The sequence below is a fragment of the Cyanistes caeruleus genome, unplaced genomic scaffold, assembly GCF_971803275.1.
Source record: "Cyanistes caeruleus unplaced genomic scaffold, bCyaCae1.hap1.1 HAP1_SCAFFOLD_87, whole genome shotgun sequence".
NCBI classification, from domain to species: Eukaryota; Metazoa; Chordata; class Aves; order Passeriformes; family Paridae; genus Cyanistes; species Cyanistes caeruleus.
Window position 1 is genome coordinate 63535 of NW_028255892.1, and position 17326 is coordinate 80860.

The window sequence follows — 17326 nt, forward strand, 5'->3', positions numbered from 1 at the left end:
TGAGGTGGCCATCAAGAAAATAAATGTGCAAGGAGTGAGTAGGAAGATACTAACCATGAATGAAATCAGGATCATGGAGAGTAATAGGAGTCCCAGGATCGTGAATTACTTAGCCAGGTGAGTGGTCACGGTCCTATCCCTTGAATGTTTACATACTACAAGCATGAGAGCTTAAAAACCCACTTTGGTCAGTGGCAGGAAATAGAGCTGTTAATGATTATTTCTCTACTTATCTCCAATGGATGGGAAGAGACTGCATTTTGTCTGCATGGCATGTCACCCTGGCAAATGCAGACTGGACATTGTTCAAAAACCTGCATCAGCCCTATCTTAAGAATTCAATACCTTCTAAGTTCATTGCCTCCACAGTTCTTTGGGCTTGAGTTTTTCAAGTTTCTTAAATGCTGATGAACCATCCAAGAGAGGATTGCCCTTGCATTGTTGCCCCTCTTTTCCATTGCTGTGCATGCCAGGAAGACTAGGTGCTTATTTCCAGAAATGCCATGCGTGACAGGTTTTTTATCTGGGCTCTTCCTAAACTGCCTTTCTCCTTGAGACAGCACAGACTGCAAACACTGCACAGCCTAGAGGCAATGTCTATTCCTTTTCTTCTGCCCTTGTCTCCAAGGGACCCAGAAACAAGACTCAAGCAAAAAACCAACCTAGCCGTGCATGTTCACCTGCATGGCCTTGTTTCCTTTTTTCAGCTACCTTGTGCATGAGGAACTCTGGCTGGTGATGGAGTACATGGACGGAGGCACTCTGAGAGATCTCATCGACGAGATTCAAATGTCTGAAGGAGAGATTGCAGCTGTCAGTCGGGAGGTCAGGGATCCCATCTGTGCTTCCAAGGCCTTGAGCTGCATTGTCTGGGAAACAGGGGCTCAGAACGGGAGGGATTTCATGGGCCAAGCTTGGTTTCTGTGCTGCTGCTCGGCTATGGGCAAGCAAGAGCATCTCAAGGGAACTGTCTGCCAGTGCCCCTACACTCACTGGACTCACTTCCTGTACTCTTATCCCCTGCTCTTGTATTCTAGCTCTGTCTCTTCCATTGGCATTTGCACTTCTCCACCTTGCCTAGCTAAACTTTTGCCTGTCTGCACTACATTCCTTGTCTCTAAAGCAAAGGTGTACTGGCCGGATTTGAAACCAACAGGAAAGAGAAAAAAGAGAGACATATTTGTTTTAGTTCTCAGCTGAAAAGGGTAGTAGTGCAGCCCAAATGCTGTTTGCTTCTGAGCACATGCACTGCAGCTGCAGTCACCCTGGCTGCTTTGCAGGGGACAGTCTACAACAGCAGTTGCTGGTGCTCTTTCAAAAGCTGACATGCCTTTCCTGAGAAAGGTGCTGCTCTGCTCCTGTTGGAGCAGCAGGCTCTTGCTCTCAATGGCGCTGTGTTCTGCCATTCCTCCCCATTCCCCTGCAAAGGGAACCTTCCACAGCTGTTTCCTTGCTTGTGCGATGAACTCACAGCACTACTTTTTGCCCCCCTGGTTCTGTTTTCTCTCTCAGTGCCTGCAAGGACTGGATTTTCTTCACTCCAACCACGTGATCCATCGAGATGTCAAGAGCAACAACATCCTTCTCAGAACCGACGGCTCTGTCAAGCTGGGTCAGTGTATTCTTGCTCAGCTTCAGCCTTCCAGGAATGGGGGGTGTGGGGCTGCTTTCAGTGACTGCCAGCTCCCCAAAAATGCTGCTGCTGGCAGTGCAGGGGTCCCTCCTGCTGTGGGCTGAAGGCACAGTTGCAGGGTGCACACAGCTATGACAAGGAACCACAAGCAGCCCAGAGTGCTATTGCTCTGTGTGTGTCTGTGTGTGTTCCTTCCAGAGGGAGGGAGCTGCAATCTAAACCTTCAGGGGAACAAAAGGCACTGCTGGAGGAAGTGTAAAAAATGGGGGGATGTTTGAAGTAGCCAATTCATATTTCCTTGGCTAAAGCCCTAAGGAAACAGAGCAGGGAGTGTTGTCCAGGAAATTCAACTGCACATTCTCAAACTTCCACTGGGGAATTCTTTGCCTTGGTTTCCTAATTGAGAGTATTAAAATTAAAAGAGTATTTTGCTTTCTCCTCAGCTGATTTTGGCCTTTCTGCTCAGCTCACCCCTGAGCAAAATCAGCGGTGCTCGGTGACCGGGACTCCTTGGTGGATGGCACCTGAAGTGGTGAAGCGTCAACCATATGGCCCCAAAGTGGACGTGTGGTCTTTTGGAATTGTGGCAATTGAAATGGCCGAACAAAAAACTCCTTATGACAGTTTCACTGCTCAATCGGTAAGGAGCAAATACTCTCTGATCCCGCTGTCTTTCTCACCTGTCCCGTGTTCTCTGCTCACTGCACAAAATCCCATGGCCATCTGCTGGAAGTACTTCCACCAAGGCCCCTTCTACAAATGGCCCTGCAGCACATCAGCATCTGCTGGAGCTTTGGTTGCAGCACTGGGGGAACTCAAGCCTTACCTCGCCCAAACCATCTCCATTCTCAGGCAGCATTTTGCTTTGCCTTACAAGTCGTTCCAGCTCTTTTGGCTGTGTAGATGGCCCCAAGAATAGGAAACAAGCATCTCAGAGCTGGTGTTATCTTTCCAGAAATGAAGCAAAGAAACTCAAAGCAAACCAAGTTTCTAAAACAGTGCTTTTGAGAGAAGAAGTGCACCCCCATTCTTCTCACAGGGAAACTTGCCTGAAACCTGGAGATGAGGCTGTAAAGCCAGAGTCTCTTCTGCTTCTTGTGCAGTGCTGCTGAGACACTCAGTGACCACCTTCTTTCCTAACCCAAGCCACTTTCTCCATATCACCAAGCTGGAGCCTGGTGACGGGGAGAGCCTGCCAAAACCTCCTGTTTGTTTCCTGGCACTTTCTGGGATGGGCACAGCGTTAATGCATTGACTTGAGAATCCAACGAGCACAGGCTTACCACAGGGGTGACACTTCTGATTTCACCATGAATATTTTCCTTTTGCCACCCAAGGGAACATGAAATTTTCAGAGTGCTGAGAGACAGAGCTGCAGGTGGCTCCTGTGTGCCCAAACAGGCATTTTCAACCCACTACAATTGTGGAGGCATCTTTATGTGTCTGTGTTGAAAATGAGATTCCAAATGTTTGTTTCCTTCCCTGAGGAACACCTGCTGCATTTCCTTTCTTTCCTTCCAATTACCATAATTTTCAAGAACAGGACAGAAAGCCTGATGAGTTTTGTTTTATGGCAGCTGTGCTTAAGGGACCAACAAGCACTGCAGAGATTCTTTTCACGTAAGAATCCTTGGAAATAGTACAGTTAGTTAGAATAGCAAAATCCCTCTTCCAAAAAGGCTGCCAAGCTGCTGGGAATCCTCCGAGAAGGAAACATGTATTTGCTGATGTAGTTGCCACTAACTAGAGCAGGCAATGAAATCAGCTGCCAAGGCAAGATCTGCTGGATGTTGGCAAAGCTGCAGCTTTGGGGCTTGGGTTTTTTCATGATACAGGAAAGTCGTCATCCAAATGCTACAGGAAAGTCATCTCTGCCTCTCTGCCAGGGCAAAAACTGCCACTGCAGAGTGGAGCTTAAACAATGGGCTCTGGGAGAGCAGTTCCAGATGGGAAAGAAGCAGGTGGAGCCTTGTGTTTCCTTTTTCCCCAGGCTAAATTCCACATAGCCACAGAAGGGAGCCCACAGCTGCGGCAGCCCGAGCAATTCTCACCTTTGCTGCGTGACTTCCTGAGCTGCTGCCTGCAGAAAGGCGAGGCGCAGCGCTGGTCTGCCAAGGAGCTGCTGCAGGTAAAATGCCAAAAGGGCTGCAGGTGAAACAGCGTCCCAGGGATGGGCTCCTCCTCCACTGAAATCCAAGGCATCAGATGAGCCCCCATCCTCCTCCCTTCCAACCTTGGTGCTGTTCAGCTGACAGTGGGGAGCAATCCTAGACTGGGCTGGGCTGGCAGGGAGTGCTGGGTTTTAGCGCTGGCTAAAATCACCAGGGCACTTACTCATTTCTTGCTGGGAGCTCTGGATTCGGAGAAGGGCAAAACAGGCTTCAAACTTCAAAGGAATAACAAATTTTATTAGCAGGCCCACAAGAATAAGAAAGGTCTCACCTGTGCAGTGAAAGGGTTCAATCTCACCCAGGTCATGGCAGTCACGGTGTTGGATTTCAGGCTGTGCTGGGCCCCTCTCTCTGCCCGGGAGCCGCTGGGAGGGGAGGCTCGGCCTGGAGCCGTCGCTGCACGCCGGGGAGAGGGTTTAGTGTGGGCAAGATGTCAGCAGCCGTGGCCTGGCCCAGCCTGGGGCCGGGGTCCCGCAGCCTCCATCCCCCGCCCGGGAGCCGCTGGGCTCTGGCCCGGCCTCCCCCAGGAGCACAGGCCGTGGGCGAGCAGGGCCAGCCTCACCAGAGCTCCGTTACCTTCGGGCTCCGGAAGCAAAGAGGGCCAGTGCCCGGGCTGGTGGTTTTCAAAATGTGCATCATCACAGAGGCGCATCTCATTTCTAAATGGTGCAAAATGTTGTCAGTTCTCAGAACTAGCCAGCCACTGGCCTGTCTCAGGCACAGAGGAAGCTCCCAGCAGCTTCTCTCAAAGAAATCACTTCCGTGCGGGGTTTCTTATTTCTTTCCCTAAATGTCAATTCATCTCAAACTAACACACAGGGACATGGAAAGGTCATCTAGTCTGTGTCCTGCAATGAGCAGGGACATCTTTCAAGAGATCAGGATACTCACACCTCAGATATTTCCAGGGATGGGCCTCCTACCAGCTCTTGGGGCAACCTGTGCCACTCTTGCCCCATGCTCCTGACCTACTCTGACTCAATCCCCTTTTCATTTAAAAAGTATTCCCCTGCCTTTGAAGCTCTTAGCTTGGAAAATCATACTTTCTGTTGTTTTCTTTTCCTTTCTGCAGCATCAATTTATAACATCGGCCATGCCTGGGTCCAGCCTGGCACCTCTCATCGTTGCAGTGAAAAAGTGGAAGGAGGAGGCAGGAATGCAACAATTAATTTAGAACTGTCTTCTCCATGACCAACTTAGAGTAGGATTATAGAGTAGGATTGCAGAGTAGGATTGTAGAGTAGGATTATAGAGTAGGATTGTAGTGCAGGATGGTAGTGTAGGTTTGTAGTGTAGGATTGTAGAGTAGGATTTTAAATAAAATTTCTAAAATCTCAACTCCTTTGGAACATTTCTCTCCTTCTGACCCTGTGAGAAAGCTCAACATTTCCTCCTGAATTGTCAGTTTTTTCTTAGAGGTGGAAAGGGACATTGATGGCTTCTTTGGTACAGTTTGTAAAGGGGGGAAGGCTCCTCTTCATTCATCCTCCCCAGACCACACTGCCTTTGGAATATGGCCAACTGGACAAGTTTTGCCAGAATGCTGTGACATTTTTATTTGAGGCAGAAACAGCAATGGCATTTGCAGGAAAAACCAAAGGAGGAGCGGTGCAACGCAAACATCCTGTGCAGATGCAGGTTGTGCAGATGTGACTCGAGAGTATTTGGGTTCCTGCCACTTGAATTTGTATTCCTAAGAGAAATTTCTTTGGCTGGAGGAGAGTCTGGCTGAAGAGAGAAAGCAGAAAGAGCAGTGAGGGTGCTGTGCAAGGTCTCCTGTGGTGCAGAGCTGTCAGCGACTGTGAGGTGAGAGCGGGCCCGGCCTTGGCTAGGCTGGAGCCCCAGCAGAGCCCTGGCAGAGCCCGGAGAAGCCTGAGCCTCGGCACAGGCAGGCTGGAAGGAGGCCCTTGGAGCTGCAAGAGGCAGCAGCCTGGCCCTGGCTGCCTCTTGCTGGCACCAGGCAAATCCTCCGCTCTCAGAGCCAAGCTGGCAGCTGGCTGCTCCTGAGGGGAAGCGGCGCCGTGCTGGGCACAGCACACACTGGTGCCATGGGCTGTCTGGAGTCTGCACAGGACGAGAGAAAGGCAAAGAGCAGCCCAGGGCTGCTGCCCTGCCTGACCATTGCTGCTCTTCTGCCGCCTGCCCTGGAACTCCTGGCAATGGTCAGCAGTGTGTGCAGCACTCTGGGCACAGGGGGAGGGAGCCGGGCTGCTCCGCAGGCTCCAGCACAGGGCAGTGTCCTTCAGGCACGGCATTTCTGCCAGGGGAACCGAGGCCAGCGTGAGGCACTGACAGCAAGTCAGGGCACATCTGCACGAGCCAGTGCCTCACACAGCTCTGGGACCAAGCGCCTGCAATCCTGGAGCTCTGCACTGAGCCACAGCAAAGGTGTGAAATGCAGAGGGCTTTGCAGAAATATTCAGGGGCACCAGGCCAGCCTGCTTGGTGCTCTCTGGGGCACAGCAAGCACTGTGCAATGCAGCTCGGAGCTGCTGGCAGAGAGGGACTGTGGGCATGTGCCTGAGGCTTGTTCTTGAGTAGTGATTTGGAAGGGAGCAGAAGGGTCTCAGTAGGCAATTGGTGTTTTCTTCATTAATTGCTGAATGAAAGACACAATGTGGCCTCACGCAACAAGAGAACTTGCAGAACTTACTGACTATAAGTTTGTGCTGAATTCCCAGAAAAGGGAAGTGTTGAAGTGTAACAAATAGGGCTTTTGAATTCAGGTAGCTCCTGAGCCTTCATCCAAAACAACCACCAGGAGGCTGACAACTATCTCGTGCAGAGCCCTGCTACAAGGGCTTCCATAATCACGGAATTAGAAAATATGAAGCTTAGGAAAGTAGAATGTGCCCATCAAGTTAAAAAAGTTTAAAAGCTTGTCCTGTGCAAAGAATGGACAAGTGAGTTTGTGGTTGAGCTTTCCTCCTCACTCCTGGCATTGAATAAACAAATCCCTGCTCTGTAGGCCCTACACTATGGAGTACTGTTTTCTTGATTATGTTTTGCTCATCGTAATCACACTATGCTTTTCATTTTCTTCTTAGAACCTTCTAAGCATGAAGTGAGTAAGACAGTTAGTTGTGTATTGATAGGGCCGAAGAAACATTTCCAAATGCCATCCCGGGAAAGGAAAGGACGTGAAACAGCGCTGGGGAAGAGCGTCCCTCGCACAGCCCTCAGAGCTGCCACCATGCACAAGATGGCGGCCGGGGCTGAGGCTGTGCCACCATGCACAAGATGGCGGCCGGGGCTGAGGCTGTGCCACCGTGCACAAGATGCCGGCCGGGGCTGAGGCTGTGCCACCGTGCACAAGATGGCGGCCGGGGCTGAGGCTGTGCCACCGTGCACAAGATGCCGGCCGGGGCTGAGGCTGTGCCACCGTGCACAAGATGCCGGCCGGGGCTGAGGCTGTGCCACCGTGCACAAGATGGCGGCCGGGGCTGAGGCTGTGCCACCGTGCACAAGATGGCGGCCGGGGCTGAGGCTGTGCCACCGTGCACAAGATGCCGGCCGGGGCTGAGGCTGTGCCTCTCAGAGCGCTCTGCAGCCTCTGCCAGCCCAGCCCCAGCCCCGGAGCAGCGCAGGGCGGGCAGAGCCCCCTTCCAGCCGTCTGCTTCAATGGACATTGACAGACACCCGGGCCACGCACACAGGCTGACACCTTTGCTCTGTGCACACAAACACGTACCACACACTTGGGAACCTCGGCTGGCAGCATTTTCAGGTGGAAATACAAAGAAACTCCAGGGTTTGAAGGTTTTCAAATAGAATATTTCACTTGCCAATAAAAGGACCAAAAGCAGAAAGGGCCATCCCAGCCTGTTTCTTCCAAGCAGGAATAGTGTCACAGTGACTGTGAGCTGATGAAGACGGAGATGGGATTTAATCCAAAGCAGATTGTACAGTGGGTGCTCACCTGTGATATGTATCCCTCACAGTACCTATTTATTTGGAACACTAGGAAGATTATGAGCCTGGGCAAGATATTAACCCTTTCAATACAGACATGAGACCTACAAACCTTGTTCATCTCTCCAGGGACAGAAAAGGACAGAGTAATAGCACACAAAAAAAACAACAAAAAAACATCAAAGTCAGTAAAAAAAGAAGTCAAACATTAGATAGAAAAGTAATGAAAAAATGGTAATTGAAACAAAAATATTCTTATAGTAAAGCCATAGAAATAAACAATGATATACAAAATAACTCCTTTAATTAATGAAAAATATATAAAAATATATTAAAACTGTAAATCTAAACAAAAGCATCCAGAAGTCCCAGTGCCCACGTTCCATCCCCTCATTTCAAGCTGAAAGCAGAGATCCCCTTGTGACTCTGCCTTTTAATAAAGAATGTCAAACTTCAACAAAATTCCCTTAGAAAGACCCCATGAAGGTTCACACTGTGAGAGCTCACTCGAGGCAGCCCCAACTCCTGCCCTGGTTCAGTCCCTGTCAGGCCCACTGTGCTTTCCAGCTGCTTTGCTCCAGCTCCCCCCAAATCACCACGAATTCCACTGAACTGAAACAAATCCAAATCCTCGTGGGTCGGGACAAGGGCAGGGAGAGGTCACTCAGGGATCACCATCAGGGGCACAACAGCCCGACACGGGGAAATGAACTGAGCTTAGGACTGAGCAAATCAGACCAGGAGAATGAGGATTAAAATCAATCTTGAGAAACACCTCCTCCCGCTCCTGAACTTTTCTGTCCGGGCCGCTGCTCGCGGGGCACAGAGAGGGGCCCGGCCGTGTCCCTCCAGACCTCCCTGGGAATCACCCCAGAGCCCTCAGCCTTCCGTGTGCCCATCCCCGGGGTCCCTTGTCCCTCCCAGTGGCTCCCGTGGCTCTCCCAGTCCATCCCAGCCTCTCCCAGTCCATCCCAGCCTCTCCCAGTGACCCCGCCTGTCCATGTCGCCTTTCCGTGGATCTGCCGCCCCTCAGCCAATCAGAGCGCGCCTCTCTGATGACTCATCAGTTGCCGGGCAGATCCACAGAGCCGAGAGCCCCGCGCTGGCCTCGGCCACCCAGTGCAGCGAACTTCATTCCCAGTCCCTCCCAGTGCCACCACAGTCCCGCCCAGTGCCACCACAGTCCCTCCCAGTGCCACCGCAGTCCCGCTCAGTGCCACCACAGTCCCGCCCAGTGCCACCACAGTCCCGCCCAGTGCCACCACAGTCCCGCCCTGAGGACCCAGAGTCCCTCCCACTCCTTTTTAGCCTATTCCCAGTCTACTCCGAGTTCATTCCTACTTTACTCCCAGACCTCCGCACTTACTTCCAGTGTCCCAGTATCCACTCTCATCTCTTTCAGTGCCACCCCAGGCCCTGACAGTCCATTCCCAGTCCCTCCCAATGCCACACCACTCCTCTCCACTCTCTCCCAGTGCCCATCCCAGCGTGTCCATCTCGCTGGTGCCCTCCAGCTCCCAGCCCGGCCCCGGCCGCCTGCTCTGCTCCCTGATGGATTTCTCCCCTGCCCACATCCAGCTGAGCTGCTCCCAGGGCCAGCAGCAGCTCTCGGGCCACGTGCTGGCCACTGCCGTGCTCCCCAGCGGGGGCTGGAGCCAGCAGCTCCTGGTGCTGCTGGAAACCGCCCCCGGCAATGCGGGCTCAGCTCCAGCTGCCAGGTGGAGCACGGCAGCCTGGAGCACCCCCTGAGCCGGCACTGGGGCACGGCCCGGCCCCCACAGCGCCGGGGGCAGCGGGGGAGGCACTGGGGGGGCCCAGAGGGGGATTGGGGTGTGCTGGGAGGAACTGGGAGGGAGTTTGAGATAGACTGGTTTAAACTGGGGAAGGGATTGATGTGCTTAGGATGGCTGGGAAGGGGTTTGAAGGATGTTGGGGAGGGTGGGATGGGGTTCTGGGGGTCCTGGTGGACACTGGGAGGGAGTTTGGGGGTGCTGGGTGTCACTGGGAGAGATCTGAGTGAGCCTGGAGGAGCTGGAAGGAGATTGAGGTTTGGAAAGCAGGGATTGAGATGAGGTTGGTTGTGCTGGAAAGAGACTGGGAGGAGTCTTGATGAATCCTGGTGGGGCTGGGAAGGGACTGGGAGAGGGTTTGGGGGTCCAGGGGCAGTGGGGAGAAATTGGGAGGGGGCTGTGGGATCCTGAGAGGAACAGGAGGGGCTCTGCTGGGTCCTGGGGAGGCTGGGAAGAGCCTGGCAGTGATTTACCAAAATAGCGATATTGATCTGGTATCAACATCAATCTGTTAATGGACAAAAACCTCTCCAACAGTTTAAAGTTACAAAGTGGATGTTTAATCACAGCACTGGGCCAGTGCGGGAGTCACCCCTTAATATGCACTGCAAGTTGACAAAAGATTCCAGTGTCTATTTATTTACAAAAGTCTTAAATATCCAGAATACTAATACATATTAATACTAATGCATATGCATAATGCTAGCACCTCCCATGTTCCACTTCGGATTAGAATTCATGGTAATGATTTTAATGTCATTACGCCTGCATGGTTGGCTCCCCAATTTGAGGAGGGGGTCGTTTTGGTGTGGAGGGTTCATCAAGGGATGAAGGAAAACCGCTCTTCCTCACTCTCACCTTTCTACCTTTACAATGGTTGACATTACAAATGACATTTGGTACAACTCCAGTTTCCTCCCTTGTGACTTGGAAATGGGTTTCCTGATGTAAGGTCTGTGATCTTCCTGAACCCGTTTATCAGTTTCTCTTTTCTCATTATAAGCACAGCTGAACAAACATACAATGAAAAGTAATTTTTTATCTAAGTCCGAGATTCATTATCTCAAATCCTGTTTCTCACTTCATCATTAACTCTAACTAGTTCCAGCAAGGCCTATCTCTAGCCAAGACCCCTAATTTTTCTAAAATTCTTAATTGTTTAAAATTAGTGACTCCAAAGGAGGTTTCAGAGGGTCCTGGGTAGGCTGGGGGAGACTGGGAGGGTCCTTGGAGGGGCTTGGGGTGTCTGTGAGAGGTTTTGGGGGTCCTGACCTCTGCAGATGCCCCAGGGATGCCATCAAACGCTGCCCAACGCAAGATGCTGATGGGGATTGGAGTCTCAGTGTTGGGCTTCGTCTTCTTGGCACTGGGGCTTGGCTTCTGCCTGCGCAGGAAGGTGAGGGAGGGTTCTGGGGTCGTGTCTCCCTCACCCAGAGCGTTTGTGCTCCCCTCTGGGCCCCCGAGCCCGGTGTCACCCCCTTTTCTCTGCCCACACAGCTCCTGAGGCAAAAGGTTCCAAGGATTGAAAGTCAACAATTCCCATTGTCATTCTGTATCCTGTTGAATTTTCATTCCCCTGCTTTCATCCAGGTGCCCACAGGGAGCCAGGAAGACGTGGAGCCTCCCAGCCAGGTGTCTTCCCAACACGCATCACCAGGACCACGGATCACCAGGGCTCTGCCCAACGGGGGTCACTGGGGATCATCCAACGCCCATCCTCCCATGGGGGATGGAGCTGGAGCAGCGCACGAAGCTCTTCCTGCACTCGGGGCACTCACAGGGCTTCCCTTACTGGTGCCTACGTTGGTGTTGGGTCAAGTTAGAGCTCCGTGAGAAGCTCTTCCCACACTGGGGACACTCGTAGGGCCTCTCCCCAGTGTGGATGCGCCGGTGCCTGATGAGGTGGGAGTTGCGTTTGAAGCCCTTCCTGCAGTCGGGGCAGCGGAAGGGCCTCTCCTCTGTGTGAATCCGCTCATGTTTGAGGACATTGGAGCTGGTCCGAAACCTCTTCCCACACTCGGGACACTCGTAGGGTCTCTCCCCAGTGTGGATGCGCTGGTGTTTCCTCAGGTTGGAGCTCCACCCAAAGCTCTTCCCACATTCCAAGCAGGTGTAGGGCCGTTCCCCTGTGTGGATCACCTGGTGTCTCATCAGGTCAGAGATATTTCTGAAGCTCTGCCCACATTTCCCACACTCATAGGGTTGTTCTCTCATGTGGATCTTCTGGTGATTCCTCAGGCTGGAGCTCTGGCTGAAGCTCTTCCCACATTCCCCACACCCATAGGGCTTTTCACCAGTGTGGATCACCTGGTGCTCGATCAGGTGGGATCTCTTTCTGAAACCCTTCCCACATTCCAAGCACTTGTGGGGCTTCTCCCCCAGCTCTGAGCTCCGGCTGGATCTCTGGCCGTGTTCCTGGCACTGGGGGGATCTTTCCTCCTCGCAGCTCCCTGGACTGGGTTTCCAGCCCCTCCTCATGCAGGATCTCTGGGGCTTTTTCTCCTCCTCTTCCATCTGGACACAGTTTGGGAATGAAAATTCCTGGTTAGGAGGAAAAGGAGAGGAGAGAGCCTTGGACTGGGGGTTCCTCCATGCCCAAGTTCATCTCAGGAAGTCATTGGGCATCCTGTGTCTGTAACAAAGCAAAGCACCAAGATTCAGCCCAAACAAGAAAACAATGATGAAAAACTACCCAAACACCAAATTCAGGAAAAACCCCCTCCAGAATACAAAGATTCAGCCCCTGCAAAAAAACAAAGCACCAATATTTAGCCCAAAAAAGTTCAGAAACACCAAGATTCAGCCCCATCAAAATCGTGGATCCCCTCCCCAGTCACCTCCAGGGCAACACTACTGGAACTGCACATACAGGGAGAATGGAACGTTGTCCTGCTTCCTCTTCCTTCTCTCCCACCTCCTCCTGTGGCCCTACTCTTCCTCCCACTCCTCTTCCTCCTACTATTTCTCCTCCTCCTGCACCTGTTCCTCCCACGTGAATCCTTCCACCGTTTTGTTCTTCAACCCTGCTTCTCCTTCCCTTCTCCTCCTGCCCCCAGGCCCAGCACCCACTGCCGCCTCCCTCTTCCCCCCCAGTCCCACAGCATCCCACCGCAGGGACACGGATGCAGCTGGGCCAGCTTGGCCTGGGGCAGCGCTGGGCTCTCGGCTGCTTCCGCCCGCACTCGCTCCCCACTGCAGCCGCTCCCGCCACCACAGCGCGGGGGGGCCCGGCCTTGGCGCTCCCCCCTCCCCAAATTCCCCTCCAGGGGGGCGCCAAGGCCCGGGGGGGAGGGGCGCAGCTGGGCTCCAGCTGGGGAACGCTGGCAGCTGCGGCTCTGCCTGGACACTGATGAGTCATCAGCGCCGCGCGCTCTGATTGGCTCAGCCCTGCCTGAGCCCTGCGCCTGCACCAAGGGGGGACACCCTGCTCCAGGGGGGATGGCCCCAAAACATGGCTGGGGCAACCCCAGCAAAGGAACAACAACAAAGCCTCTTTACAAACTGATCCCCTCAACCTCATTGCACATAGGGCCAGGGACGTGGACATAAGGAAGTGACAGGAGGAGCCATCAGCTGCACAAAATGTTATTAATTGATGACACAGACTGCTGTTCAGCCAAGGTCCGGCTAAATTCATCAACTTCCAGAAGAACAACAAAGACTTAACACAGCCATCAATATCCTTAGCTATACAAAAGTGAGGTACATATTAAGGGGGTATGTGGGAGGTGCATTGGGAAGTCTGTGCCTCTCCAGGACTTCAGCCAATGGGGAAAGGGAGAGGGAGATGTGATCAAGAAAATTAGGATGAAAAGGAGGCTGTGTCCTCCAATAATTGGAGAGACCCCATGGGAAATGTCCCATGGCCTCGCCCTATTTTTATGAATGAAATTACTGTTACAGGACTCCTCTGTCTTCCTTGTGGACAGAAACCTCTGGGGATGTCAATTTTTCCACACACCTTGGGGCTCCTCCGCAATTCCTTCCACCGTCCGGGCCGGCGGGCAGTGAGTGCAGCTGAAGGGGCCTCACCCAGTTTGGGGGATCGGCTCCCTCGGCTGGCGGCGGCACCGGGCATTGATTGGGTACCCGAGAGTGAGCAGGAGACAGACGAGTGACGGATCAGGGCGACTCTCAAGAGTCGGCAGGGAGAGAGCACTGAAAATCTCAGCAGTGACTACAGTGGCATCTTTGGGGAGTGAACATGGCAGGGCACCCAGGAAGGGGACAAAAGGGAAAGCCAGAATGGGGTCCCAGCAAAAGGGATGAGGATCCCAAAATATCTCTCAAGGGTCCCTTGGGAGCATGTGGAGGTTGTTTGCACATTCTCCCAGAGCTAACTAGGGATATGGACACACAAGGGGGACAATAAGGGAAGTCCAGAAGGGATTTAGACAACAGGGGATGGATGGTGTTGGTGTGTTGGGAAGGGATTGGCTGAAGGGGAGTGTGCAGGAATGTAGGAATGTGCTTAAGGCAAGAAGCAGCAGGAGGAATCCATGGGATAAGAAAAAGGATAATGGAAAAGAGGAAGAGAAAAATACTGAGGATTGGGATGTGTTTCAGAAGGGTCTCATCCTCCAAATTTGCTTGCTTACTCAGATCCTTTGTATCCCAGTTTTCCAGGACAGCAAAACAAGGAGGTGAGGATTTCAGGGGGTTTCTCTGAGCTGGGAGCGGCAGGAGCGGGCGCAGAGCTGCGGCACCGGGAGCACGGGCTGGGGGCCTGTGGGGAGCTGTGGGGCCGGGCCGGGGCTGTGGGGCAGCCGGGGCTCAGCGCCGGGCGCTGCCTGAGCCCAGCACCCCCCGGGCAGGGCCGGCAGTGGCCCCCGGCCCCCAGGAGGCTGCGGGACGCCCCGGCCGCTGCCCGGCCCCGTGGAGCTGCCGGCCCTGCCCGCCGGGGGGGCCGCCTTTGGACACTGCGGCAGGACAGGGACCGGCTCGGGGATACGGGCTGGGGAGGGGAGCCTCAGCACAGCCAGCACGAGGAAGGAACAGCTCACAAATGGCGATTAGACCTGCAAGGATCCACATGATCTTTTAAGCATTTCCTGCTGGGTCCCTGGAGAAAGGAAGGGTTTTGCAGAAAGCTCAGCAGCTGCCACACGATGAGCACCCACAGGCACTGAGGGGGGCTGCAGCAGCGACAGAAGAAGCCCCTGCAGCACTTGCTCACAAAGGCTCAGCAGCTGAATGCAGCAAGGGATGAGCAAAAGGCCAAGCTGAAGGCAAAGGCCATGGCACACTTCCTACAGCCCCTGAGGGATCAAGCCCAGGGCCCAAGGGGGCCCCAGCACCCAGGGGACACCCTCGGCCACAAGCACCTGGCACAGGCATTGCCCTCCTGGCCAGGGCACAGCCCACCCAAACAGCCCCTGGCAAGGAATCAGCCTTCCAGCTGCAGGGCACAAGGACACTGCAAGCACAGACAGCAGCACCCTCAGCACCAGCAAGTCCAGCCCTTGATGGACACGCATTCTTAGCGGTGGCACAGCTCCCATTCCACCAGGGACCCACCACACTGCAGCCCTTGGGAACATCCAGGGTGGCTCTGGATCCAGAGGAGACCTTTCCTGATGGACACAGGGGCCTCTCCATCCACTCAGAACCTCACACCTAAGGGGGAAAATTGTTAAGGTATATTTTAATTAATAAGGCACTAAGTGAGAAAGATGAGTGGTTGACTTTTATTCAGCCACTATTAGCAGATGTGGAGGATGGGTTTAAAATGCAGGAATTTTTCTTTGCTCACAGTTGTGATTGTAATTTACTGGGAAGGGATTTGATGGCTAAACGGGGAATGCAAATTAATGTTGCAAAAGGTGAAACAGAGGCTGGTTCTGTTGTACCTCTGTGTCAAATGTCTGGCAGAGCCATGGCTGAAGTGAACCCACAAGTGTGGGCAGCCCCAGGGAAATTGGCAAAATTAGATATGGAGCCTCTCCAAATTTCCCTGAAGCAACCAGGACAAGAGGTGTCAAAAAGCAATCCCCTGTTCCAAGGGAGGGAAGGAAGGGCTCACAGCCTGTCTGGGAGTCCTGCTCAAGGCACGGCTTGGGCAGCCAGGGATGGCTCCCTAGAATGCTCCTATCCTGCCAAACAAGAAATCCAATGGAATCCACAGAATGCTGCAGGACCCAAGAAGAAGAAATGAGATGATGAAACCGAGGCACCCCACACTCTCAGATCCTTACACCAGCCTCAACCAGGTGCCCTCCTCACACTGCTGCCAGTCAGAACTTGATGCAAAAGATGCTTTCTGGGGATCTGCCCACTTCCAGAGGATGCAAACACAATTCTGCCTTGGGCTGGCAACAAGAGGTAGAAGGGAAAATGCTCAAGACATGGACGGTCCTTCTGCAGGGATGCACGGAAGCACCGGCCTGATTGGGGCAAGCCTTGCAGGAAATACCAAAGGAATTGACCTCACCCCCAGGGACTGGCTTAATGCAGGATGTGGATGACTTGATCCAGTCAGGAGGACAAAGAGAAGAGGCAGAGGAAGCCTCTGTGAAATGGCTTCATTTTCAGGCTAAAAATCAGCTTTGAGTATCTGAAAAAAAAGAAATGGCAAATGGTAGAGAAAATAGTTAAATATTTGGGACCTATATTGACAGAAGCTTTGTCTTGTATTGACGCTGAATGGGTCCAGGAAATCTCAGAAATAATGTTTCCCTGGACTAAAAAGGAGCTGCAGCAATTCTTACAATTAACAGGGAATTGCAGGAGCTGGATTGAGGATTCTCTCTTCTAGCCAGAACATTGTGTGAACTTTTAATCCCCAGATAGCCTCAATGTTATGGGGTGGACATAAGAAAGAGAACAAAACTTAACGAAACGAAAAAAATAAAATGATTGATGCCCCAGCCATGGCTCTTCCACACTCAGAAATCTGAATTGCAAGGGAATATTAAACAGGCCACCCCTGAGCTTGCACTGAAGGCAACGCAGCAGCAGCCAGGGCTCCCCAGCGGGGGAAGCCCCTGCGCCTGCCCACAGATCCTCTGCTCAAATCCTCGGCCTGGCCACCCTCCTTTGCCATCTCCAGCCACTGCGGGACAATCCTTGCTCTCACTCTTGCAGCTTCAGGCCTTTCTGTGCCTGCCCTCGCCACAGCTGCTGGGGAAGGCACCGGGACAATTCCACTCTGCCTCTCAATTACACTCACACTCTGCCCTGCCTGGGATTAGCTGCTGGAAAAATAGACCAACTTGAAAATGGCTTCAAATCTTATTTCTCTGCTCACACTTGGTTTGCCTTTGCCTTGGGGAAAGGAATTTTAGAGTTTTTTTTAAGGGATGTTCCACCACTCATCAGAGATGAAATTAACATCTCAACAGACTGGGAATAGCCCAAAAGATTCCCCCCAAGATAACGACCATCAACAAAACATCAACACCCAGCAGCAAACATCAACCAACATCTTACCCCAGACACTGCCCCAGGCACAGCTGGAGACACCTGGTCTGGAAAAGGCTGAGCATAAATCCAAGAGTGCCCACCTAATTCCCATCACAGGCACAGAAATCCGGGGGCAACAGGAAACCAAATCCTAACAACTCCACACCTTCAAACCAATGAACAATAAACCAAGGGATTTCTATGGTGTCAGAGTGTATAAATTTAGAAAAATCTAGTCAAACTCGTGTGTCATGGAATGATTTTCTCTGCACACCCAGCCTAAGTGTGCATGAAATTATTCCTGTTGCACATTCTGGCCAGAATCAAGTAATGTCTTATTTTTCTAAAGACATTGTTGAAGAGTTTTTGCTTTTCTCAGTTTCAGTGAAAGGATTACACCGTTTGAGTAATTTTTTGTA

The 17326-nt window shown here is 52.6% G+C and overlaps 2 protein-coding genes across 3 annotated transcripts in view; both read right to left on the bottom strand.

Annotated features, from left to right (window-relative positions):
• The window catches only part of LOC147646664 (serine/threonine-protein kinase PAK 3-like), a 208693-nt gene that overhangs the window by 32061 nt on the left and 159306 nt on the right, over positions 1-17326 (bottom strand). The window lies entirely within an intron of this gene.
• Positions 10010-17326, bottom strand: part of LOC147646666 (uncharacterized) — a 713664-nt gene continuing 706347 nt past the window's right edge. Inside the window, 3 exon segments of the mRNA XM_086873090.1 lie at positions 10010-10014; positions 11309-11888; positions 15851-15860. Coding sequence (XP_086729216.1) covers positions 10010-10014; positions 11309-11888; positions 15851-15860 — 595 coding nt within the window.